The sequence below is a fragment of the Endocarpon pusillum genome, assembly GCF_000464535.1.
Source record: "Endocarpon pusillum Z07020 unplaced genomic scaffold scaffold1292, whole genome shotgun sequence".
In the NCBI taxonomy this organism is placed as follows: Eukaryota; Fungi; Ascomycota; class Eurotiomycetes; order Verrucariales; family Verrucariaceae; genus Endocarpon; species Endocarpon pusillum.
Genome location: NW_006913656.1, coordinates 125,723 through 150,176, shown reverse-complemented (window position 1 = coordinate 150,176; position 24,454 = coordinate 125,723). Strand labels below are relative to the sequence as shown.

The 24,454-nt window shown below is 49.1% G+C and overlaps 6 protein-coding genes across 6 annotated transcripts; 5 read left to right on the top strand and 1 right to left on the bottom strand.

Moving 5' to 3' along the window:
* Positions 1 to 214: 214 nt before the first annotated feature.
* EPUS_04931 (uncharacterized protein) lies at positions 215 to 1,249 on the bottom strand (the record flags this gene model as incomplete). Its single annotated transcript, XM_007789742.1, has 1 exon — positions 215 to 1,249. The coding sequence occupies one exon, from the start codon at positions 1,247 to 1,249 to the stop codon at positions 215 to 217; it is 1,035 nt and encodes a 344-aa protein (XP_007787932.1).
* Positions 1,250 to 2,043: 794 nt separating this feature from the next.
* EPUS_04930 (uncharacterized protein) lies at positions 2,044 to 3,339 on the top strand (the record flags this gene model as incomplete). The annotated part of the gene is made up of 1 exon (XM_007789741.1): positions 2,044 to 3,339. One exon carries the CDS (start codon positions 2,044 to 2,046, stop codon positions 3,337 to 3,339), a length of 1,296 nt encoding a protein of 431 aa, XP_007787931.1.
* Positions 3,340 to 4,184: 845 nt separating this feature from the next.
* EPUS_04929 (uncharacterized protein) lies at positions 4,185 to 6,214 on the top strand (the record flags this gene model as incomplete). Its single annotated transcript, XM_007789740.1, has 3 exons — positions 4,185 to 4,194; positions 4,246 to 4,371; positions 4,446 to 6,214. 3 exons carry the CDS (start codon positions 4,185 to 4,187, stop codon positions 6,212 to 6,214), a joined length of 1,905 nt encoding a protein of 634 aa, XP_007787930.1.
* A 959-nt stretch (positions 6,215 to 7,173) lies between these two features.
* EPUS_04928 (uncharacterized protein) lies at positions 7,174 to 7,862 on the top strand (the record flags this gene model as incomplete). Its single annotated transcript, XM_007789739.1, has 2 exons — positions 7,174 to 7,479; positions 7,527 to 7,862. 2 exons carry the CDS (start codon positions 7,174 to 7,176, stop codon positions 7,860 to 7,862), a joined length of 642 nt encoding a protein of 213 aa, XP_007787929.1.
* Positions 7,863 to 8,781: 919 nt separating this feature from the next.
* On the top strand, positions 8,782 to 10,506 carry EPUS_04927 (Malate synthase; the record flags this gene model as incomplete). Its single annotated transcript, XM_007789738.1, has 3 exons — positions 8,782 to 9,142; positions 9,193 to 10,402; positions 10,458 to 10,506. 3 exons carry the CDS (start codon positions 8,782 to 8,784, stop codon positions 10,504 to 10,506), a joined length of 1,620 nt encoding a protein of 539 aa, XP_007787928.1.
* Positions 10,507 to 12,305: 1,799 nt separating this feature from the next.
* Positions 12,306 to 14,594, top strand: EPUS_04926 (uncharacterized protein; the record flags this gene model as incomplete). The annotated part of the gene is made up of 1 exon (XM_007789737.1): positions 12,306 to 14,594. The coding sequence occupies one exon, from the start codon at positions 12,306 to 12,308 to the stop codon at positions 14,592 to 14,594; it is 2,289 nt and encodes a 762-aa protein (XP_007787927.1).
* Positions 14,595 to 24,454: the final 9,860 nt, after the last annotated feature.

The following is a 24,454-nucleotide window of genomic DNA, read 5'->3' as shown; positions in this document are numbered from 1 at the left end:
AGAGTGAGGGATGCGTAAACCACTGATAGAATTCTCCTACTCCAAGTCAAGGAGGCGTAAAATTATAGCCGTTGCTCGCTTGATATCGTAATAACCAGAATCTTAATCAGATAGGTACCAGTACCAGAAAACCTTCTACTCTAAACACCCCGCTATCCTATCCTATCCTATCCTATCCTATCCTATCCTATCCTATCCTAGCATCAATATAAACCTACACCAAAGCAACAGCAGCGACTATCACCACCAATGCCGCCATTGACGCGCTCGTTTGAACGATATCAGCTCCTGCCCGTTTCTCCATACCGGCAGCAACACCTCTGCCGGCAATCTTCGACATCTTCGTCATGGTCCCGTTCACATAGGCCGCGATATTGGCTACCACTGGGGGCCCAGCAGTGCCGTTAGCGGGGAATGGTTGTTCCGTGACAAAGCCACCACCGATGAGCATGCCGATGGGCTTTTGCACGGTCGGGCCGTCAAGTCCGCTGATGTTCTTGTCTGCGTTGGGTGTGGGCTCGGCCGTAGTCACCATTGTCGTTGTTTGAGTGGATGTTGTGGTAGAGGTGCTTGAGGTCGTTGGAGGGGCCGATGTGGCTGCCGATGCGGCTGCTGATGTGGATGCTGGCGAGGGGGATGAGGCGGGCGCAGGAGTAGATGCAGGCGCAGACGCAGGAGCAGGTGCAGGCGAGTCAGCGGAGGGTTCGCCAACATTGACGTTCATAGCTATGCCGGCCATTGGTGGTTTGAGATCATTGGCGGCATTGAAGGCGGTGATGTCGATCTTTTCGCCGGCTTTGGGCATACCCTGCATCTCGCGGCTGCCTCTCTGCTGGTAGAGCAGAAAAGTGTATTTACGTTCTCCGGATTCACCAAAGGAGCCGGGCTTGGCATAGGGGATTTTAGGGTCGGAAGAGGCCGAGATGGATGTTTTTTCTCCTGTCGTTTTGAAGTCGGTCTGGGCATAGTGCACGATAAAGTTGTTCTCATCCGTGGTGTCAATCATCATGACCATGAAAGAGATGGCGGTGTTGACGCCGGACGCATCGCCCAATGCGAAGACAGGCTGATTGGCAGTGTCGGCAAAGGGAATGGTGTCGCCCTCCTCAAAGCCAGAGGAGGAGTCGCCGTTAAAGTTGACTTGGATCTCGGTATTAAAGTCACCAGAGAGACTGGCGGGTACTTGTGCGAGAACGCTGGGAAGCAGTAATGCCGTGAGGGCGAAGACTGATGACTTGGGAAGATGCATTATGGGGTGATGGGTTTATGTTGTGAGAGTGGTAGAAACTGTCGCACAGCGACTGAAAGATATAAAATGGAAAAATGTACAGGCCGTCGAGGCTATTCAAACAGATGACTAGGAGAGAAGGAATGGTGTAGATAGTAAGAAAGGAATACAGCATAAGAAATGGCTACCTTGCGAAAGGAACAGGAAATGGGGAAAATGGGGATGACCTTCGAGTTGTTCATGAATGAGCATTGCCAAGACTGTTATTCAAAACATCGAGGAAGCGGAAAGACCATCAGGTCAGTAATCAGTATGTGTCAGCATGCACTTTCGTTTCTGAAGTGGTGCTCACGCTGTCCTGAACTCGTGTGTGGGAGGACAGAAGATTCCACGTTGAAGACTTGCGACGTTTCAGCAGCGTAGCAGCCGCCTACTGGCAGCGCGTAGATCCCGGTCAATGCGAAGATGCGAAGGAAGAGCCTTTGATAATCATGCCAGGCACTTCAAGTAACAGCTTGCTGGAGAGTGGGCTGACGTACTCAGCCACAGTGTCAGCAGTCCCAATGGGATGCATGGATGAAGGAGGAAATGTGTCTGTTCACGAGAGAGAGGGAGGGAGGTTTGACCTTACTACTTACTGTAGGCGACGCCAAGTCCCGGAGGGTACCAGTAGTTCGGTGCACGAATCTGCCCAAAGGCCCAGCACGTTTCGATTAGTAGTTTCAATACGTACTTTACTAAGCCTTGACATCTGAGGGCTGCAGTGCTAAATCATGTTTCAGTGAAGCTGCAAAGCATTAGTCATAGACGTCAAGATGGGCTCGGTTGATGTTGAGCGATCCGAGATACTCATTGTTGGTGCTGGCATATTCGGTACAAGCACGGCCTACCACCTAGCAAGCACCCATCCAAACCCTTCAGGCATCACAGTGCTTGACCGGGCACCATGTCCATCTCCCAAAGCCGCATCCTCTGACATCAACAAGATCGTTCGCGCCGATTATAGCAGCCCGTTCTATATGGAGCTCGCCTATGAAGCCATGAATGCGTGGAGCAATTCGTCGGTCTTGAAACCCTTCTACCATCGAACAGGATGGATTGCGTTGGACGAAAAGGACAGCGACATCACCGACCGAGTACGCACAAATTTCAAAAATAGTGGTAGGCCGGATGAGTCCGAAGATATTAGTCTTGAGGAGGTCAAAAGCAGGTGGGATGGAATTTTAAAGGGCATTGACACCACCGACTATAGCAAAGCATACCTCAATCCCAGTGCTGGGTGGACCGATGCATCCCTCGCTACAGAAGCAATGATGCATGAGGCCATTTTAAAAGGCGTGAAGCACATGGTTGGTGAGGTCGAAGAACTCGTCTCCTCTGGCCATCGTCTTGAAGGAGTAAGGACGAAAGATGGCAAGCTCTATACTGCTGATAAGATCTTGCTTGCTACAGGTGCTTGGACGCCCTTGCTGATGTCATCGTTAGAGGATGTTCTAGGCATCGAAGAGGACCAGAGAATCGAACGACAGATCAGTGCAGCAGGGGTGTGTGTTGCTGCATTCAAGCTGTCTCCGGAGGAAGCGGAACATTATGGGAAGTTACCTATTCTGATCTATGGTGCGAGAGGAGAGATGATGCCACCAAATCACGAACGATTGTTCAAATTCACTAACGCCAACACCTTTACCAATTATGAGACTCTGCCCTCAGGACGCAAGATTTCCGTACCAAATTCAAAGGATCAGAGCTATGTGCCTGACAAGCTAAAGGAGCAATCACTAGAGATTATCAGAGCACGGCTTCCGCAGATCCTTGATAACGGACGAGTCCCAGATCTATGGCGGCTCTGCTGGGACGTCATTTCCCCAGACCAAAACCAATTGATTACACAACATCCTGACCCACGGTTGTCTAACCTATATTTTGCCACGGCTGGCTCGTTTCATAGCTGGAAGTTTCTACCGATAATTGGCAAAGACGTAGTGAACGTTCTCAAAGGTGAGTCGAATGGAGAAGAAAAGGCCAAGGCTTGGAAATGGAAAAGTACTTGGTCAGAGAGAGGAGCACATGAGAAGACTCTTCCAAAAGGCGATCTGAAGGATTTTGAATAACTAATACCGATTCCGTTGCTTCTTTCGCTCAGATTGTGCTGCAAAGCTTCTGATTTCAAGGACATGGGCGCTATTTACTCAGCCTGGCACAAGCCATAATATCTTTGAGTGTCCTTGAAGAAAGGTGACCATAATTTCTAAACACTATACTCCGTACCCTGAGATGACTATTTTGCGGCAGTGGAGATCTGAGAAAACGGAGGCATCAAAAGTCATCAATAGACGCTAAAACTAGAGCGCCACTAGCACACTCGATCTAAGCCTTAGCGTGACGTAAAAGATGTGATATAGGGGTTAGAGCCTAGAGCTACCGCTATGACCCTCTTTCTCCTTAGACCCTTAGGGCCCTCTTTAGGCTATCGATGTGGCTCAGAGGTCTGTGTCAGTTAACCTTCAGCCATCCGCTCCTTCTGATTATCTTTACGTCCCTAATGACCACTAACTTTATGCTAGCAAAAGAAAGGCTAGCTCTTACTCATCCTAGTTAGTGTGTATTAAAGACTTCTAATACACGACTCCCTACGTCTAAATTAAACCACAATAGCACTGAAAGGAACTGAACAAGCATTACTACGTACTACATAGTACATACAGATGAGCTGTGCACGCTGAAAGCCTCGGCAGTGAGCTACTGAGACCCTATTAGCGTGCACAGCTCATCTGTGACTGCATAGACCAGGAATATGCCGACATTAGCCTCAGTTGGAACCGAACTTCTTGCAGCGACCTGTTGGATGGCTCGCGCAGTCGGTGTAGGCTCTTGGTAGCAAGGGAATCAGCAGTGACAGCTCAAAGGAATGCTTTATTCTTGCTCCACCTTCAAAAGAGCGTAAATTGGTCTCAGTATGGCACTTGGTATGTACGAGACTTCGATCCTAGGGGATCACTATGCTTACATGAAGATAGTAGCGACAGCCGCGGTGGCTGGAGGAGCAGCTATCACCGCTTACCTGAATGCTAAATACCACCTGGGGAAAGACCTGGATGTGCTCATTCTTCTCAAAAGAGCACAGAGAGACTACGATAAAGCTGGTCCGTTATCTAGCTTCCATCATGAGCGCCGAAAACAAAGTACTAGCCAACTAATACCGAAGCCTCTGCAATAGTCAAAGAAGATCGTTTGTCCTTCTGGTACCTCTTCGAAGCAGCAGCAGCAAAAGATTCAAATGCAACATGCCTCTGGTCACGAGAAGGCACATACACCTGGACGGAGACTCGCGCACTAGCCATCCAGTATGCGCAATGGTTCCTGTCCCAAGGGGTTCAACCCGGACAGCTTATCGGCTTCTACCTCACGAATCAGCCAGAATTTATCATTTGCTGGTTAGCGACGTGGTGCATCGGTTGCGCGCCAGCCTTCATCAACTACAATCTCGAAGGTACAGCTCTAGAACACTGTCTGAGCATTTGCGGAGCCAGACTCCTTCTGGTCGACCAAGACCCAGCTTGCCGTCAGCGCGTTGAAAACAGTCGCACCAACATCGAAAACCAAATGGGAATGGCAATCCACATCCTCGACTTTAGTCTTAAGCATACAATCTCCAGAATCCAAATAGATCCACCCTCGGACAGCTGCCGCGCCGGTACAAAAGGTTCTTTCCCATTATGCTTATTATACACATCTGGCACAACTGGCCTACCGAAAGCGTCTGCTTTTACCATTTCTCGGCATCGTCTTTCGGGCGCACATCTTAGACCCTCCTTTGACGGCCGACCTGGCGCAGGCGGAGACAGATGGTACGTCTGTATGCCCATGTACCACGGGACAGGAGCGTTTTCTAGTATCAGCTGCTTGCTCCAGGGAGTGAGTGTCGCTATCGGCAAGAGATTCTCCGTCTCCAAATTCTGGAGGGATATCCATGATTCTGAAGCTACTATCTTCGTCTATGTGGGCGAGACGGCGCGGTACCTGTTAAATGCACGCCCCGATCCGCTTGAGAGAGATCACAAGATCCGAGGCGCGTTCGGGAACGGGTTGAGGGCCGATGTATGGGAGCGGTTTAGAACGAGGTTCAATATCTCCGAGATTTTTGAGTTTTTCAATTCAACGGAAGGTATGTTTATCCTCCAGAATTGGGACAAGGGTGGGTGGTTAGGTCCGTGTGTCGGACACCACGGCTTGATCATGAGAGCGCTTCTCCACAACATCTACATCCCCGTCCTCATCGACCACGACACAGGCGACGTATGGCGTGACCCGGCCACTGGCTTCGCACAGCGCACAAAATACGAAGAAGGCGGCGAGATCCTTGTGAAAGTTCCCAATAAACAAGCCTTCCAAGGCTACTGGAACGCAGAAGAAGCAACCGACAAGAAATTTATCCACGACGTCTTCAAGAAGGGCGATATCTACTACCGCACCGGCGACGCGCTCCGCCGCCTGCCAGACGGGAGATGGTACTTTTTAGATCGGCTAGGAGACACCTTCCGCTGGAAGAGCGTGAACGTCTCCACCGCCGAAGTGGCGGAAGTCCTTGGCCGTTTCCCCGGTGTGGTGGAAGCAAACGTCTATGGTGTGCTTGTGCCCAATCATGATGGTAGGGCTGGTTGCGCGGCTTTACTCGTCGAGGAGAGTAAGAAGGAAGGGTTTGATTATAATGCGCTGTTGAGGTTTGCGAAGGCTCGATTGCCGAAATACGCGGTCCCGGTTTTCGTGCGGGTGGTGAGGAAGAGTGCTCACATTCATAATCTGAAGCAGAATAAAGTGTTGTTGAGGAGGGAGGGGGTGGATCCGCGGAGAAGGGGGTTGGAGGCTGGGGAGGAAGGGAGGGATGATGGACTCCTTTGGTTGGGGGAAGGGAGGGAGATGGATGGTTATGTGGAGTTTACGGAGGAGGGGTGGAGGAGGTTGGAGAGAGGGGAGGCCAGGTTATGATGATCCAGATTTGAGAGATTATCTGCGGTTTGGCATGGATAGAGATATGAGGAAAGAGTACATGATTTTACATGTAGATACACGTACCCCTTCTTCCCTTATCACTGTCTCAGACGAGCCAATTTTGGCTCCCCGTTTGTGGCTGGCAGCTCTGCAGCGTCAGACTTGGGAACCACACCCGTTGTCATTGCATTTATCCCTCGCAGCGGACTCCTGCCCATTCCGATATCCATCTCCGGCATGCCCTGCCTACTGACCATCTCAGTCGAATAATCCGGTTGTGGTGATCCAGGCCCACATCCCCCTTCCCGTAGTTCGAGCCCGCATACATGTTTACCGGTCCTTCCTGTTCGCTACCCGGAATCGAAACGATATTGCGGTTTTCCGCCATCAAAACAGGCCAACTACGAGTAGTATTGCGATGGTGATGCCGATGACGATAGCAACTTGGGACGAATAGTTACCTGATGCAAGTTACCGACCGTCTCACTTACAACGTAACACCATGGTTACGATGACTCTGTTCCTCACTTTGAGATGAGTCTGCGACAGGTCACTGGGAGCGCTGGTCAATATCACAAGCTGTTGCCCCTACTGTAATTGTCAGATCTACGTGCCCTGTGCTTCTGCTACAAGTAAGGCCAGAACACCTTGAAACCACGTAACACCCGGGAGTAGTGTGATTGGTGACCCTTGGGTCTTACCTTTAACTTGGTGTGGCTGGTCGTCATGCTGAATGCGGCAGTGAGAGCGACTCGAGGAATGTGAATCGTGGTCGTGTGAAGGAATGTATGATGGTTGCAATACCTTGCCCTGAAAGAATAACTGGCTCGTTCTTACTTTCCTCTGTTCAAAATTTTCTTCGGGTGGCATCCTGACCGTCTCTTCTTTAACCGACGACTGGATTCTGCTTGTTAGATTGTTTCTTTCTGCACAGATTCATTTTCATCGTCTTCGGTATGCACCTCCTAATCTTCCTCAACTCTGCCCTACTTTTGGTTGCGTTTGCCGCCGCAGTTCCAACAAAAACAACCACCTGTACAGAAGAGCCAGCTGCAACCACTTCCTCAGCTGCAATCAGCTCACCGTCGATACCATATAGTGTTGTTTCCGTTCGATCTGGATCTCCAATTCATCTGCTTTCTATGCAAGCCCGCAATCAAAACTTCTACCTCGGAGGTCTTCCAGGAGCTTACTGCCCTCAGCCTCCTCTATCGAGCTGTCCTTCGGGGTTTGACACAATCTTCGCCGGATTAGGTGGACTGGTTAGCCTCTGCTCACATGTTGCCCCTCAATATCTAATCGTCTGCAGAGCGCACTCGTCCCAGGTGGCCAAGCCATCTACGCCCGCAGCGATGGCAGTTTTGGTTTTACACAAGCTCACTCAGCAAGATACCCTGCAGGAGCCCTTATTGGTGGTTACCTTACCTACTCCAAAACCGACGGAGCACAGTTTGGATCGCTAGGGACGCATGCGTTTGGTGCAACAGGCTTTATGGCATGTCCAACTGAAGATCAAGGCTACCAAGTATTCGCAGCAGTCGGTAACGCAACGGCACCTGAGGGCGATCTAGCAGCTTGCCTGGGTTTCGATGCTTTGACAGTTGATGAGACGGACTTGGAGAGAGGCGCTTGGCAATACATCTGACGACATAAGGAATAGAACGAGCTTGGGTGCAAAGTATATGCAATGTTCTGGTAAGGATGGAACTATGTGCTGAGGATGATGGAAATGCTATTCAAGGATGAGTCAGGTTTGCCTGTGAAGGTGTGAGCACAGTACACTCAGTACGCCAGCAGAAAAACCAAGTTCTTACTACGTACACATGAAGTGCGCAGCTAAGATGGGAATCAACATAAAAGTGTCATGCACAGTTAATAATCATTACTCTACTATTCGACGCCGGTTGTATTGGCCGGGTCCGCTTACTCAGTACCCATTCACTGCAAAAGCAGCATCGCGACCGCCGATCGGAGATCTCTCCGTAGAGGCTGGGTCTCGGGATGATTCGGATCTGTTGACACTAAGGATCTGGACTTGGAGAACCTCGGCACCAAGACAATTTCAGTGGGTCAAACCTCACCAGCACGGTCAGGCCTTCTTGACGATGTGTTTGACTGATTAGAAGTCATGTACCAAAGCCAGAGAGTTCATCTGATTGAAGGTAATCCCTGTATTTTGATCCAGCATGCTACACCCAAGAGAGGCTTTCCCTTTCAACCCTTTGAAGATCCCCATGTTTTCCCCACCATTTCCCTACCCCACAGCTTGCTGAACGAAAGAAGCCGGCATCGTACTTTCCTTCCCTATTCAGCACTGGATTCACTACGAAGAGCCGTTATTGGCTGCGGCTCCCATTTACGGACTTGCAGTGGACAGACCGAGTAGCTGGGACAGGCGGTAGCAACACCGTCGGGATTTTGGCCGCGGGTTAGACATGTGCTAATGAGCTCGTTACTGCTTCCATGTGACGTATTTATACTAAAAGAGTTCCTATTTCTCCATCTGAATCCTAGGTTCAATCGATCAATTTGATACTGTATTTGATTTTCAAAAGTGTCTCATCATGGCTAGTATTGAAGCAGTCAACGAAGGCGTTGCCATCCACGGCAGCATCAGCAAACAGGCCCAAAAGATCCTAACTCCCGAGGCCACTGCTTTCTTAGCTCTGCTGCACAGATCATTCAATGCTACAAGAAAGAATCTCCTCCAGAGACGAGCTATCCGACAAGCGGAGCTTGACAAAGGTGTTCTGCCCGACTTTCTGCCAGAGACCAAGCATATCCGAGAGAATGATGCATGGAAAGGGGCACCGCCAGCACCAGGTCTGGTGGATCGGAGGATAGAAATCACCGGTCCAACGGATCGGAAGATGGTGGTGAATGCACTCAATTCGAATGTCTGGACTTACATGGCCGACTTCGAAGGTATGAACCAGTTATGTTGGCCCAAGGGGACAGCTAACAGGTGCTCTCAGACTCAAGTGCTCCTACCTGGGAAAATATGATCAATGGCCAGATTAATCTTTATGACGCGATTCGAAAGCAGGTCGACTTCAAGCAAGGCGAAAAGGAATATAAGCTGCGAACAGATAGAGTTCTGCCCACGCTCATCGCGCGTGCACGAGGATGGCACCTGGATGAGAAACATTTCACTGTTGACGGCGAGCCAATCTCTGGCAGTCTGTTCGACTTTGGGTTATACTTTTTCCATAATGCTCAAGAACTTGTCAACAGAGGCACTGGACCATACTTCTACCTACCTAAGATGGAGTCGCATCTTGAGGCTCGTTTGTGGAACGACGTCTTCAATCTCGCTCAGGATTATATCGGCATGCGCCGAGGCACTATCCGCGGAACTGTCTTGATTGAAACCATTACCGCAGCTTTCGAGATGGATGAAATCATATATGAACTGCGGGATCATAGCTCTGGTCTGAACTGCGGTCGATGGGACTACATCTTCTCCGTCATCAAGAAGTTTCGGCAAAACCCCAATTTCGTCTTGCCAGACAGGTCAGCTGTTACCATGACTGTACCTTTCATGGATTCATATGTTAGGCTTCTCATCAAGACATGCCACAGACGAGGTGTCCACGCGATGGGTGGCATGGCTGCTCAAATCCCCATCAAGGACAACAAGGAAGCCAACGACGCCGCAATGAACAACGTTCGCCAGGACAAGCTCCGGGAGGTGCGAGCTGGTCACGATGGTACATGGGTAGCTCATCCGGCACTCGCCTCGATCGCAGCCGAGGTGTTCAATAAGCACATGCCCACTCCCAATCAACTTTTCAACCGGCGCGAAGATGTGCACGTTACTGCCAATGACCTTCTGAATATGAACATGCCTGGCAAGATCACGGAGGAAGGCATTCGCAAAAACCTCAACATCGGTCTTGGCTACATGGAAGGCTGGCTTCGAGGTATTGGCTGTGTGCCAATCAATTATTTGATGGAAGATGCTGCAACCGCCGAGGTCAGCCGGAGTCAGCTCTGGCAATGGTGCCGTCACGGCGTGAAGACAGCGGAAGGGAAGACGGTCGACAAAGCCTACGCTCAGAGATTGCTGAAGGAACAGACGGATGAGTTGGCAAGCAAGGCTCCTAAAGGCAACAAATATCATCTGGCTGCTCAGTACTTCTCTGGCCAAATTGTTGGAGAAGACTATGCTGACTTTTTAACTTCGTACGTTTCCACACTCTGCCTTTCTATAGCCTCATTTTACTGACTTGCTTTCTAGACTGCTGTACAACGAGATCACCTCCGTGGGCCCCGCTGCGAAACTGTAAATTGTACTGTTTTGATGGTGGTGCAAAAATGACTTCAGCAACCGTATCTTAGTTTGGTAACCTGCGTGTACACGATTATTCATTATGTACACCTATTGATATCCAACTACCTTGAACAATTTCCTGCAAATAAATCTCGTTTTGTCGACCCTTTCCACTGCATTGACTTTCTTCTCAACTCTTCAGCAATGTGATTTTGTATGCCCTAGCTATCTTCGAGCCATGGAGTCCGTGTGCTGAAAGCCTTCTTCTCAGGACTAGTGTTCCAGAATAGGTCAGGTCAGAGCGGCCACCTACGTAGTAGACATCATACGTAGTACACAACGAAACATGGTGGCCACAATCAAGCATGCGGCAGTTAGTGGGGAAGGTAAACTTCGATCTCTCCTGAAGCCGCGGATGAAGTCTAACAATTTGTGTTGCAAGGATCCTACAAGCGACCCAAACGAGAATTTTGGCGGCTAATATGCATAAAATGTTCTCCCATCGGATAAATAAACCGCAACAATCGTTCCCCAGCTGGTACAGTGATTCTTGATTCTTCGTATCATCTTGCTCAGAATCGGAGGGCCAGCTCTGAGACAACCGTCACTTCCATCAGACGCATATTGAAATCGCCATGCTGCACTCAGTAAGGTGCTTTCCTTCGTGAAGCATGTGGATGGACTAAGAAAAGTACACGAATTGCAGTCTCTCTAGGATGCTTCATTACAACGTGTTCGGAGGTCAGACATTGAACAGCTCCAGCGCTGTGTGACAATGGCCGCAAGTTAATGCACGGACCCCACGGCCCGGCAGCACATTGTACGAAGCAAGTTGGGTCCGATGGGTCCTTCGGTCCCAGAAAGGCTAAGTTATCAAGGATGAAAACTCAACGTCACAGACTAAGAGAACGAGTGGTCAATCCAAGGGCCTAGACAACCCTGCCAGCGCTTACAAGTTGTTTCTCACTGGCCACTCTTCGTCCCGCCCTTGTCCACGAAAACTTCGGTCTGCAGTTGTACCTGACCTATGATCGAATCACGATCCAGTCTGCACCTCATCCCCCATCACCACCGTTAGCCAGCATACAACGGGCCCTGTGCAACATTGCGTTGGACCCTATGTTGCCAGCCATGCTACGGCGAACTGGCCAGGTGCCCAATCTGTCTCCAAGAACAGCCGCTTCGATAGCTGCGATAGTCCTCCTGCTAGATGCACTTGTTACTGATCACAAAGGGTCTCACGGTTGACCCTATTGCAAACCCATCTGACAGTACGGAGTACTTCCAAGGTGTTCCTCTTTCTTGACGGCGTGGTCTCCTCCCTTTACTCTCGTCACATCGTTAGCGACTCAACTTTCGATAGTGGAACGCTCAGGCGCTTGTCCGTCATGAAGATACCCCACACTTCTTGAGTAGAAGAGAGATCCGGACTGCACATTCTTTCCAAGCAGCACATCACGAATCGAGCACCGCCGGGTCATAGAGCTCCAGTCTCTCGCTTAGTTAGGTTGGCTTCCAGGCAGCTGGTTTCCTCCGTCAATGTGCACTCCAGTCCAAAGTCTAGCCTCACTGTGTAGACATTCGACCTCTGGTACACCAGGATTACGAGCGCAGGCTTCAACATCCTTGTCGAGATATCATTGTGGGTGGTGAAGAAGCTCGGCGAAAATCAGCACATCCTCATAGCGTTCCTGAAGCGCAAGAATTAAAGAAACAGGCTGTATTCGCCTGGAGATCAACAAGCAAGCTATCACATGTCGATCATAACATTTTGGGACTGAACCGATAGAATACCGTTTGCAAAGCAATTCGAGCATGGTCGCATTTGCGGAAGTGCTTCCCAATGACGGGAACTTTATTATGGCTGCACAACATGTGGCATTGGACCTGGTGAAGAGGATCAAGATTCCCATAAACAGTACAAGCCCACAAGGCCTTCGTGATGCAAGCCAGCAAGATCCTTGGGCGCAGTCGGGCAAGTATGGTCTTGGATGGGTATATCTGTCTATCATTCTGTTGCTGTTCGCCACAGCATTACGATGCTACCACCTTTGGGGAGACAAGATTCGAACAGCACAGTATAAAGAGGACGTGATCAACTCAGCCACGGTCTTCTCACCTGAGCCGGAGTATGAGTTGACCAGCGCCAGAACCTTCAGATCGACGCAACGCTTCTTTCCCTCCAATGGCAAGCTACCGGAGAAGCCTAAGGAGGAGTCCGCCATATCGACAATAGCGCCACTAAACAACATCGTGTCCCTGTTCAGGTGGATCTTCTATCGGCCAGTTCCAGCACTCAGAATTGGAAGACTTTACATCGTGTTTCCTTCACTAGGAGCTACAGCGGTCGTTGCCATATCTTTGATCTTTTGCATCCTGTACACCTTCGTACCCCAGCCATTTTACTACAACAGCATCAGCTATGGCTCTCCACCCCTCGCAATCCGAGCGGGTATGATCTCAGTAGCAATGATGCCATGGATTATTGGTCTCAGCATGAAGGTCAATTTCATCACATTCCTAACAGGTATTGGTCATGAGCGTCTGAACGTGCTCCATCGATGGGGCGGATACCTTTGCCTCCTGATGGCACTGATTCACACCATTCCTTTCTATATCCAAGCGCATCGAGACCGCGGCGGATTTGAGACATACAAGCTTTACTTCACACAACAATATTACATCTTTACCACCGGTATTGCCGCATTAGTGCCATTGGCCTTCCTCTGTATCCATTCCCTGCCCTTTCTGCGAACATGGATGTACGAGGTTTTTGTGGCGCTGCATGTACCTGTCTCCATGGTTTTTGTGGGAATGCTCTTCTGGCATTGCAACAATTACCTTAGATCTTGGAACTATCTGTACGCCACTATCGCGATCTGGTTTCTGTCCTATCTGTGTCGGCTATTCTACCTCAACTGGACGAACCCATTTCGAATGTCGTGGCTGATCGGTGAGGAGTCTGCAGTCACGCTTCTACCTGAAAATGCTATTAAAGTCACGATCCCAACACAGAAAAAATGGAAGCCAGGCCAGTATGTTTACTTGAGGATGCCGGGAATCTCATTCTTTGAGAATCATCCATTCACAATTGCATCATTATGCAGTGACGACTTCCCATCAGAGTATGGTGAGGAATATCGGGATATGATCTTGGTTTTCAGACCCTTCGGTGGCTTTACCAGGAAAGTCTACAATACAGCTGTCGAGAAGGGACCTTACAAAACCTATCGTGCCTTCATCGATGGTCCTTATGGTGGTATGCAGCGGGAGATGGCCTCATTCGATCAAGTAGTTTTCTTTGCCGGTGGAAGTGGAATTACTGCCATAGCCAGCCAGCTACTGGACCTGATCAAGCGAATGCGGGACGGCAAGGCTGTCACAAAGACAGTACGCGTCATCTGGGCACTTAAGAGGCCTGAGACCATGGAGTGGTTTAAAGAAGAGCTCCGGATTTGCAGGGAATATGCACCAGCAGATTCTATCCACTGTTCATTCTTCATAACAGCGTCCAAGCGCTACGACAAGGAACCAAAACCCAGCCGCTCAAGACCTCACAGCGACCTGCTCCATGACAAGGTCAACGATGTATTTCAAGGGGTGGCAAGCAAGAGAAACTCTGCCCTTATTATGGCGGATGCTAATGGCGATCCTGATCGAGAACGGGAGCTAAGAGATGAGAATGAGGACAGTATCACTGCTCTTCCACCAGTCTTCCTCGCTCCCCCTCGATTTGCTGTTGGAGAGAAGCCGCGGAAAGCATCGAAACGAAAATCTCAGCCAGCTCCACCCCCTGCCGAATCTAAGGTGTTTGACTTTGGGTTCCCTCAAACACCAACCAAATTTCAAAAGAACCTCATGCGCTTCGCCTTCCTGCCGACCACTCGGAGCGATGGCTGGCGAACCGAGTACGGACGGCCGGACATACCCTACGCGCTCAAAGAGCTTTCCAAAGACTTTGGTCGAAGGACTTGCATTTTTGTGTGCGGACCTCCAAGCATGAGGACAGATGTTGCCAATACAGTGGCCAAGCTCCAGCATGACGTTTGGTCCGATCCTGGCAAGGACGAGATTTTCCTGCACGCTGAAAACTACGCGATATGAATGCATGTTCGAAGGATCCGGGCATGTCAAAAGTACATAATAGGCATTACCCCTGTGCATATGGGCAGCGAGTGTGGCATTGAGCCGAATGGCGCTTTACCTTTCCTAGGTGAATGTTGATAGATACCCCTAATCGGCTCTGCTGTGCGGAGTATCTTAGTATTATTTGCAACCTCTGTACATTTCTTACAACTAGGGGCGAATGGGCTCATTTTGTACATTTCTCTGCTTTTAATTTCTGCATACCGTAAGCTGCTTATGCTTCCTTGTCCTACCCGTTAACATAAGAGTGCAACTTCAAACGGCCCTTTCCTTCAATCTCCTTGAATAGTGTTTCTCTTGGTTGGCTGTGAGCCTGTGATGCCAAGCTTTTGAGTCTTCGATGATTAAACTTCTTTACCACTCAGGCCGCAAGTTTACACAACATTCACAGTTTCTTGACCTTTAACTATTACCACTCAACCTGATCAGATATTCTACATCAATCTCCATCACTGATACCTACTCCTCTGTCATCTACAGCAGTGTTGCAAGGGGCGATTGCTTCGCTGAGAAATATCTGTCTCATGGAATAAAATTCATCTTCTCACCAACTGGTCACCGATAACGGAGACAGCACAAATTTCCCACCTCATGCTGGCGCATCCACTGTTTGTACTTTATCTACTGACGTGAACAGTAGTTTCGTACATCAAACTCCAACCGACCTGATGTCACGTCCCTCATCCTCGACTCACCCCGACTCACCTCTGATTTAGTATTTCATCAGCAGTGAAAAGGTCACCGGGGGCTTTTCATCTTGCTGCTACTTAGTTGAGGCAGGGTTGAAAGTGCTGACAGAAGTCTCATAGATCATGGTTCTTGTTCAGGTTTTCGTCAGACGCGAATCATCTTTGACCAACCACTAGGTTTGTGTCCGGCTCTTTTTCTTTTTTACTTGCAAAGGTTTGTGTGCCACCTCCCTCTTCAACAATCATTATTGAGCCTCCTCGCTTACAAAGCCGTGCCAGACCGCCCCCGATGGCAGGTCCCTCCAGCGCTCCACCCCTTTGGTGGGTGCTCAAAGTCTACACTACAACAAACTGAGTACTCGAGCTGGGGTACAGCCAGCCGAGCTTTCCCTGTACGTGTCGGACCGCCCCGATGGCAGGTCCTTTCAGCGCTCCACCCCTTTGTGGGGTGCTCAAAGTCTACCTACAACAAACTGAGTACTCGAGCTGGGGTACATCCAGCCGAGCTTTCCCTGTACGTGCCATGCCCAATCAGAGAATCCTGACAAGCCTCGTGGCCAATTCTCGGCTGACGTCTTGAATTCTTCAACCGCTACAGCATCAACCCCACTCAAATTGTCTCCTTCCCAACGATGATAGCCAAGCCCAAAGTCCCCTAACGACATGGTCCAATATAGGGTGGGTGGCCAACGATGTGTTCCCGCCCATCGACGGGGGCAAGCCATCGCACTTACTCTTATCTCTAACGAGAGTCTGAATCTTGCCTGGGCAAGAGCTCAGATTTGGTTTTTAAAAATGTTCTGGACACCTGGGAATGCGCTATTGTGAGTCTCACCCCACACTTTCCATCGTTATACATCGCTCCTGTACGGCAATGTTGCTTTACACAAACAGAATGACCGGCGTGACAGAAGCTAACAAAGCTCTAGATCTATTTCTAAACCACGAAGAAGGCATCATATCAAAGCCCGGAATATATGCTACCAGCTATTGTTCAGCATCCCGATAACAATCTAGCACTCAGGCTAGGGCGCTACTTGTCTCCTTCAATTCCTACGACTGCTCCCTACCTTCGAATCCCACTTACGTAGTTGAATACATTCCTTCTTTGTCTGCCATGTTGGGCATGTCTGCTTTGTGCGTCTGATGGCAGAGTTGGTGTTGCTTGACTTCCCCGAAAAGAAAGCTTCCAGTCCGCTGGTAAGCTTTCCCTCAGACGAGAATTCGGGCCTTACGAGGCTATTTCCTTTTTTTCGCAGAAGCTGCCAACCTTGCAGTCCCTCCATGAGGAGCCCCAAGGGATGTTGTCGTCAAACCGTTCGATGAGCAGGATGGCTTGCTTCGCAGGTCATATCGTGCGGTCACGTTCAACCCCTGCCTTGGTTTTTAAAATCCTTCGGACTGTTTGGTAGGGCAGGCATCAAAGTTGTGATGTAGTGTGAGTTTATAAAACAACCAAGCGAAAACTCAGGACGCTGACTCTATGATATCGCCAGTTTCCTCATTGCGGCCGTACTCGGTGGTTAGGTCATGACACCGGCCCACGCTGTTCGAGTTGCCTGCTATTGAGCAGCACGAGCGGCCGCCCTTTAAATCTCAACAAACTCCAAAATTTAAAAAAATTCAATCAAACATACGCCCAAGGCATGTTGTCCGACCTCAGCTAGCTGAAGGTCCGTTCAGGGAGGGTGAGTCCAGAGATTTCTTTGATATTCTGCGAGTAAGAAAAGCCTCTGGTGACCTCTAACCTCATTGCTTGTCGTTTCGTGACTTTCGATGTTGGAAATTGTTCCTATGCGCTCAGGCTGTCGTGAAAGCCGTACGGCAGCGCTTTGGAACCTGTTTAGTTTCTTTGTTTTCCAGCGCACACGAGTTTCTAGTCTAGCAATTCAATCCGGCATGAATCATTGGGAACGCAATTATGAGGATTAGCAATACATTGTAAGTTTGTGTGTATGTCTTCTGGCGACCGGCGCTATGCTAATCAAATTGAGGCTTTGAGCGGCAATGGTCGAAACAAAAATCGAGGTAGTGGATGCAAGGAAACAAGGAATGAAGGCGTTTTGCATCTGGTTGATGATAATAGTTGTTATGGGCGTCGTTGGGTGTCGTTCTTCTTCGTGGAAGCTCTGCAGATTAGTGGTGATGAAGGGCATAGCGACCAAAGCAATGGATAACATTCTCATCACCCAGGCGCTCGGCTACGATGGGATTTGTATGTAGTAATGGAGGAAAAACTTTGTTCTGTACAGGAGAAAAGTGCTGCGTTTTACTCCTTCATTTATGTCTATCTCCATGCGATATTCTTCATCAACATACACACCTGCTGATTGATGAAACATGTCTTTCCCTTGAACCACAGTACAATCGAATGCCATTTTCAAACATCAGATGGCCTCCAAGAACGGACCTTCCTGTAGATTCTGTCCGCGGCCAGTCTCGTAATACCATGAAGTGATTGCCGGACAACATAATCCCAACCTCGGAAAATTCAGCTCGTAGAGTATTCAAGGGCATGTGGTAGGTCGAATCAAAGAAAATCACCTCGAGCAGCGGCTCTAGAGGACAGATGGTATTGCTCAGAATTTGACCCATTCTGCCAACATAGCTATATCCGCGCTCGCCTACCGCACAGTATACTTCAGGAACGAAATCATAATCTCTGGAATTTAACAGTCTTCCGTATCTGCCGACTTTCCTAGCGTCACTAGAACCCTTGCCAGGTGTTAGGAGTCCCGTACAGCTCCCCAAACACCGCTTTGCCTGCTTATCAGTCATGCCCGCTCCGCTCAGCACCCAGGTGCACTAGTACGTTTTGGGAATTTCCCACTACTGATTTGCGGTCTTATCAACAACTCTCCGAAATTTAAATTCTTTTGCTCACAAATATTCTACACCTCTCCTCTTCAACCTCGCCAGCCTCATAGGGTCCACAACTTCGTAAGTGCCCTTTGCTTGTGCTTTGTATCATTCCTTGTTGTATTACAGAGTTCGCGAAGGCGATCTTCGGGCGAGGTGAGGTGTCGGCGGGTTGAAGTGAGACTCATTTCACTTTTGAGTCTAGTACGCTCAACAGCCTCGCAGCCGGTAGCTTCGACTTGATCTTCCCCTATAACCAAGTTTTGGCCAACACTAGTAACGGACTTGCTACTCAGGATTCTGTCACTTACGCCTTCTTTACCTATGGAAAAGCCATGCAAGAAGTGATCTGCTGTTGCGGCTACTGCTAACAGCCACTTTAGTAGTCTTTCACAACGTTGGTTTGCTTTTATCCCAGGAGATCGGCTTTCCATCATGAGTTCAGGAATTCTTTCCTTCGGCCTTACGGGGCTATTTTATCAAACCTTTCTTACAATGAGACAGCTGTCTTCCGCAGAGTGCGGCTCTCTTTTACAATACCGTGTCTGATCTCCTTGTGAGCGTCAACACTACAAAAAATACGGAGTTTTGGTTAAATACCTTGGCATCGCTAGGTTATTTTTCAAATGTAACACGTCTCAAAACATGTCTTATTATTTACGCTTCGCCGCCCTGTGTGCGCCACTCCAAGGATTTCCAGTTTCATCGTCAACACGCCAACGCGCCAAATGATGTCGAATTGGAATCGATTCAGGTAATGCTGCTCCTTTACCAAAGACTGCTTCTCATGGTGCTCCCCGTGGTGCTTGATTCTGTCGAGTTGGAATCAATTCCGGTGAAAACGCTCCTTTTTGAAGGCTAGGATTTAGTGAATGGTGACCATGAAAAGGGGTGGTTTGCAGACACGTGCTTCTGAGCAGATCTGTCGAGTAGACCTTCTGGTTAGATCTGATAAGATGAAGGCATACCTTGACTCTAATAAATTCAAGACATATCTTCCTTCTGGATCTCGATAAGTTGAAAGCATACTTTCATTCTAACAAATTCAAGACACATCTTGGGGACCTCGAGATCTTGGTAAGTTGGAGGTATACTTCTACTCTGACAAATTCAAGGCACAATTTGGGGGTCTTGAGATCTTGATAAGTGGAAAGCATACTCTTACTCTAATAAATTCAAGACACATTTTTGGGACTTCCAGATCTTCACGAGCTGAATCACTATCTCAGCATGTCCTCCGAAACCTTACGCACAGAGCATGGTGTATAGGGTCAGTGGGTGGGAAAAGATTGGGTCAAACAAAAGATGATACTATTCAGTCAGGTAATGGAACGAAGGCCACTCCAACCAGCAATGCACAGGGTCCGCTCGGCTGATTCCTATTGAGACAATGTGCTCTATGTATCAGGATGGAGCAAAAGCATAGGCTGTCCGCGACGAGCAGGACACTGTTCACAAAATGAGGAACTTGCCTCGAGACAAGAACGGAAGCATCGAGACAGATGGTGCAGCCATCGAAACTACACCATCAGAAAAATCCTAGCTTATCCCGATCAGCCGAGAAGACGTGTTATTGTGCTTGTGATGGGCTGGCAAGGAAAATAGATGTGGAAATTACCTTTGGGACAGGAGTGGGCAGATGAAGATGGAAGCTTGAAGATGGACTGGGCCTGGAAGATTTTGTGCAAAGTAACTAGTTACGGGCAGCGGTAGACGCAACTTGCGCATGCCAAAGTATTCAATCCTTGCTGTCCTCGGTGGATTGCTCAGACACATACTAGCCTCTGCTCCCGTCGTGCCTATCTCATGTATCCTATGATGTATGGTAGTACTCTGGTGGATCAAAACCACCCAGACATCAAACAGATCTGTTATAGGCTTTACATACATTATATGCAACGAAAACCTACGACAGAGCCATTACAGCCTTTCCCCCTTCTTTCTATCTCTCCAGCACTCGATCGGCTTACCTGCCAGCACACTCGGTCCAGTATGGGATGGGTTGTGGCAAAAAGAACAACAAGAAAACAAGCAAACTAGTCCTCTCCGCCCCCACGTCCTACGCTCTACTGTCCCACGCCCCACGTCACTCTATCGCACGCAGGCGGGGGATAGAGAATCACCGATGAAGCCCATCCACACATCTCTCGCTTCCTCGGCTGAGCCTGCCAGTCGGTAATCCGTCCTAGGACCCATGCAAAAGATTCATGTTGACCGGCTGTTCTGACCGATGACTGGGATAGAAGGGGCAGCAGTTCCTTCTACGTCATGGCTCTGGAGTAGCGGAGAGCGCGTGCGGTGAATCACAGTCTAATATTAGGTTTCATTCTTTTCTGACCGATGGTCGGTAAGGCAGGCTCGCTGCTAGGGTGGAGATCGTCCCATACCAAAGGTGAGCGGTGTGAGGGGCAAGAAGGCGGAGAGAGAAAGTAGAAAGTTTTTTTGAGTGTTATGAGTTCTGTGTTGGTGATAGGAATGTGATGCCAAGATTTCTGGACGCACGCAAGGATGTTAGTGGTAGACAGTAGTCTGGGATGATTGCGACTGGAGACGTGCCTGGGTAGATCTGCTGCCAACCTAACTGATCTTGGATCTCGTTTCTGGCATAGGTTCGAGCTACATAATCAATCTTGCATGGATCGGGATATGTTGTGCTGGGTCGTTCGCATCATAATTCGCTTATGCAAGGAAGCTTGGTTCCTTGCACGTCTCTTCAAGGCACGAATCTAGCCATGATGCACCCTTGCAATGTCGGCCGCAAAGCTTTGCTGGACAGGGGCGACGGGGAGGGAGGGGAAGTACAATCCTTAGAAAGGGGCCGAATCCCTCGAAGAAGGGAATGGACGAAAGGAGTTTAGAGTCCAAGCTTAGAAAGACCTTTCGGGAAGCTGTGAGAGGAGGTAACGGTAGCACAGCAGGGAATGCTACCTACCGCAACTTCAAAAGAGCTAGAAATGTTCCGAGGCAGGTTGAGGTCACTAGAGGTTGTGTTGAAACGTGATGGACGGCAGGATCTGGTAAGACTTCTCGCTAAAGCGGAGGCAAGGTGTGTGGTACAAGGCTGATTCTGAAGAACGTTCCCACGTGTGAGGTCCCTTAAGTATGCCCTGTTGTGTGTGGCTATTGGTCATGCGTCATCAACACCTTTATTCGACCTCGCCAGTAAGCGTGGAATCTCGGGATCTCACTTTGTGATTCGTCAAACCGTACCAGTAGTCCATCGAGTTAGTAGGCTTGTAGCACAACAAGTCCTTGGCACCTGGCGTGAAGAATTGGGGTCATTGCTTTCATGAACAAGTAGGTGACTTTTCAGCTGATCCTCCTGCTGAACAGATATGTATGCAAAATAGGGGCCAGAATACAAGCCTCACCGCTTCGACTTCCTGCAGCTGTCAACCTCAATACACGTGGCCGAGCAGGGTTAGTGGAGCTTGGGGGGGTGAAGGCTGAGGTTCAGCCTTGCGAGGAACCATTGTAGGTAGCACAAGTCCAGGCATGTATGCTGTGTAACCTCGGCCTTGTAATATTGTGTCCTATTCAAGGCAGTGGTAACAGAGCTCTCATATCATGGCTGAGTGCCGGTGGCCGACAAGTTTTTCTGACGTAGATCCTAGGCAACAGCATTAGGCGAATGGTTCTGCTATGAAGCGATTGCATTAGTGAACTTGCTCAGGCATTTTAGATGTGCATTTACGATTGGTATGCCTGGATTCCGATTGTGAGATCGAATGGTACGATTGGAAATGAGGAAATGACATTGTTGAACAAGGAGTTGGGAGGTAGAAACTCCTGCTCGATTGTGCTAGTCAGGAGTAAGAACCTTCTAATCGAATGCCTGATGAGGTCTTGTGCTGTTGCTCGGTAGGGAAACGGAGCTGGATTCAAATGTGCATCTGCGGGCAATCGCCAAGATTTGGAATTTCCAAAATTCTGATAAGACCTGACCGCATCACACCGCCCCCATATGCCATCCAAGCTCAACTCAAAGATGGAAAATGACTCCCTCGCAAAGCTATGCTTGCTAAACGCGCTTCGCAGCAACCAAACAGTCTAAAGTAAAGCCCTGCAACCTGTTCGTAATTTGCGGCTACCTCACATTTCAGAATGACGGCAAGCTCCATAAAGGAGAGGACAACAATCGCTTATAGAGTAAGTGAAGTGATGATAAGACAGAATGGCGAAGAAAACATGTTGCTGGCGTGGTGATCAGATGAATTGGTCAGAAGGAGGAAGAATCATAAATGTTGTGATTCATTTGATGCAGTTAATGGTACAACGACCACAGAACCTCACTCCGCAATTGCCACAACACGGATTTATCCTGACAGTCTGTGGTCCGTGACCACAATTGCAGCAGTAGTAAACTGTTGTGCTGGGTCCGAAAGATTGCACAGGGAGAGATAAGTTTGATTGTCCTTGAACTTCGAACGGCTGAATTCCAACGGACATTTGCTGCTCGTCGGTCCAATCTCCGATTGTGTTGCTTAAGCTCGATCTCGGGACTGGATTGGTTGAGAATGTGACTTTATATCCCAGCTGTCGAGATGAATGAGCGTAGCTAAGTACAAGGTCAGCTGGAACAGAACGTATCTGGGGAGGACAGGAGCTTACGACATGATCAGCAGAGGTTAATGGACACCGTTAGGGCAGTTGAAAGCTGTATGATATGTTGAACGTGGTTTTCCCGTGGTAGAAGAAGTAAAGAATTTTCAAAATTTTACAAAGAGAGATCCTGAGGGGAAGTGTATGCTCTTATGTTTCTGCCGAAGCCATACTGAATCTAAAACGCGCTTCTAGAGGAGGTTTTGTGGCATTGCTCGAATGAAGCAGCCAGTCACAGAGGTACAATATCCAGGTTGGAACTGGACGAGAGGTGGATTTGTTGCCGCTCAATCACACGTGCCATTTCGGGATGCAACGACTAGCACGATCCCGAAGCATTAGCACCCCCCCGAACTACCTTGAAAAAGGCGTCTGGCATATTTGAGCGGTGACGATTCACATTGCTCAGTACCGAACACTCGGGAATCAGCTAGGAGACGAACACCAAAGGACGTATGAGCCAACCTCAAGATGCAGGCCAGTCCTGGATCAATCCAATGCTCAGGGGCTGAGCAGGGCAAAGTTCCCCTTCTCGTTACTGGTCAAGGTGCATTGTAGTTGCATGTGGCTGTGTCCCAGGATGACCTCGAGCTCAACGGGCATGCTTGGATCCATCTCTGGCAGCTCTAGCAGACCAGATACATTAGGCATTGCTGATAAGAGTGTAACCCACGGGCAACAAGGATTGAAATCTGACCACAGTCCGTATGAAGATTCGATGGGCTCAGTCGTATCCTTAGCATCTTGACGAGGTTGGACGTACAAAGCGCCCCTTGAAACCGGCTTTTCCTCTTCAGCAAATGGACCACTAGACAGGAGTTGCCGGATCCTCCCGGGGAGAGGCATGATCAAAGGCGGATTAGGCACGGAAATCTTCTAGAATGATTTTAATTGAGCCTTGCTAGCAACGTTTCGGAAATGGCAAGCTTAGCAAGTCTTCAGCCTCGTGTCATAGGCTGTAAGTGTGCCGTTGAAGTAGGCGCTATCGGCTCCCACCGAGAAGGAGTGGTCCACCATTATGTCCTTGACATCATAGTGGACGAACGCATTCGATGAAATGCTCGTATTTTCTGCAATTAGGAGGCCGGATGCATAGAGAACAAGAAAACGCCTGGAGAGATATGAAAGTTGAAAGGGCATCAAGGCTTAGACAAGGCGATTTGCCTGCACTAAGTTAGTAAAGGAGGGCCATCTCCAGGCACATTGTCACTCAGTAGTAGGTTGGAGTGCCATTCTAGAGTGAATCATCAGAGCTCTGACAACTGGCTGACAAGCGAGGCTCTTGAAAGGTCGCGAATAGACAATTGCATCTCTATGAATTATGCTGAATTCGACGAAGAGGTTGAGAAAGGGGCACTGAAGACGCCTTACATAACGCGTAACTAGTCGTGTTCGGGCAAAACCTTCCGCTTGGGCCCGCAGGCCAAGAGGATCAAACTACGTCAGGTTGAGATTGAAGAGTGATCTTCGATTCGCCTATCTAAAACATCGCGGTGAGCGTGATCTATCCGAGATGTGGCTTATGCTGCAGCTCTTGACTTTACTACGTAGTAGGTTTCAGCGACCAGACATACTCCATATGCCCCATGCCCCTTCCGAGCTTCACTGCGTTGCCTGACCCGCTCCTTATCGCAGAAGCTGCTGCCAGGATACAGCCACCTTCACACC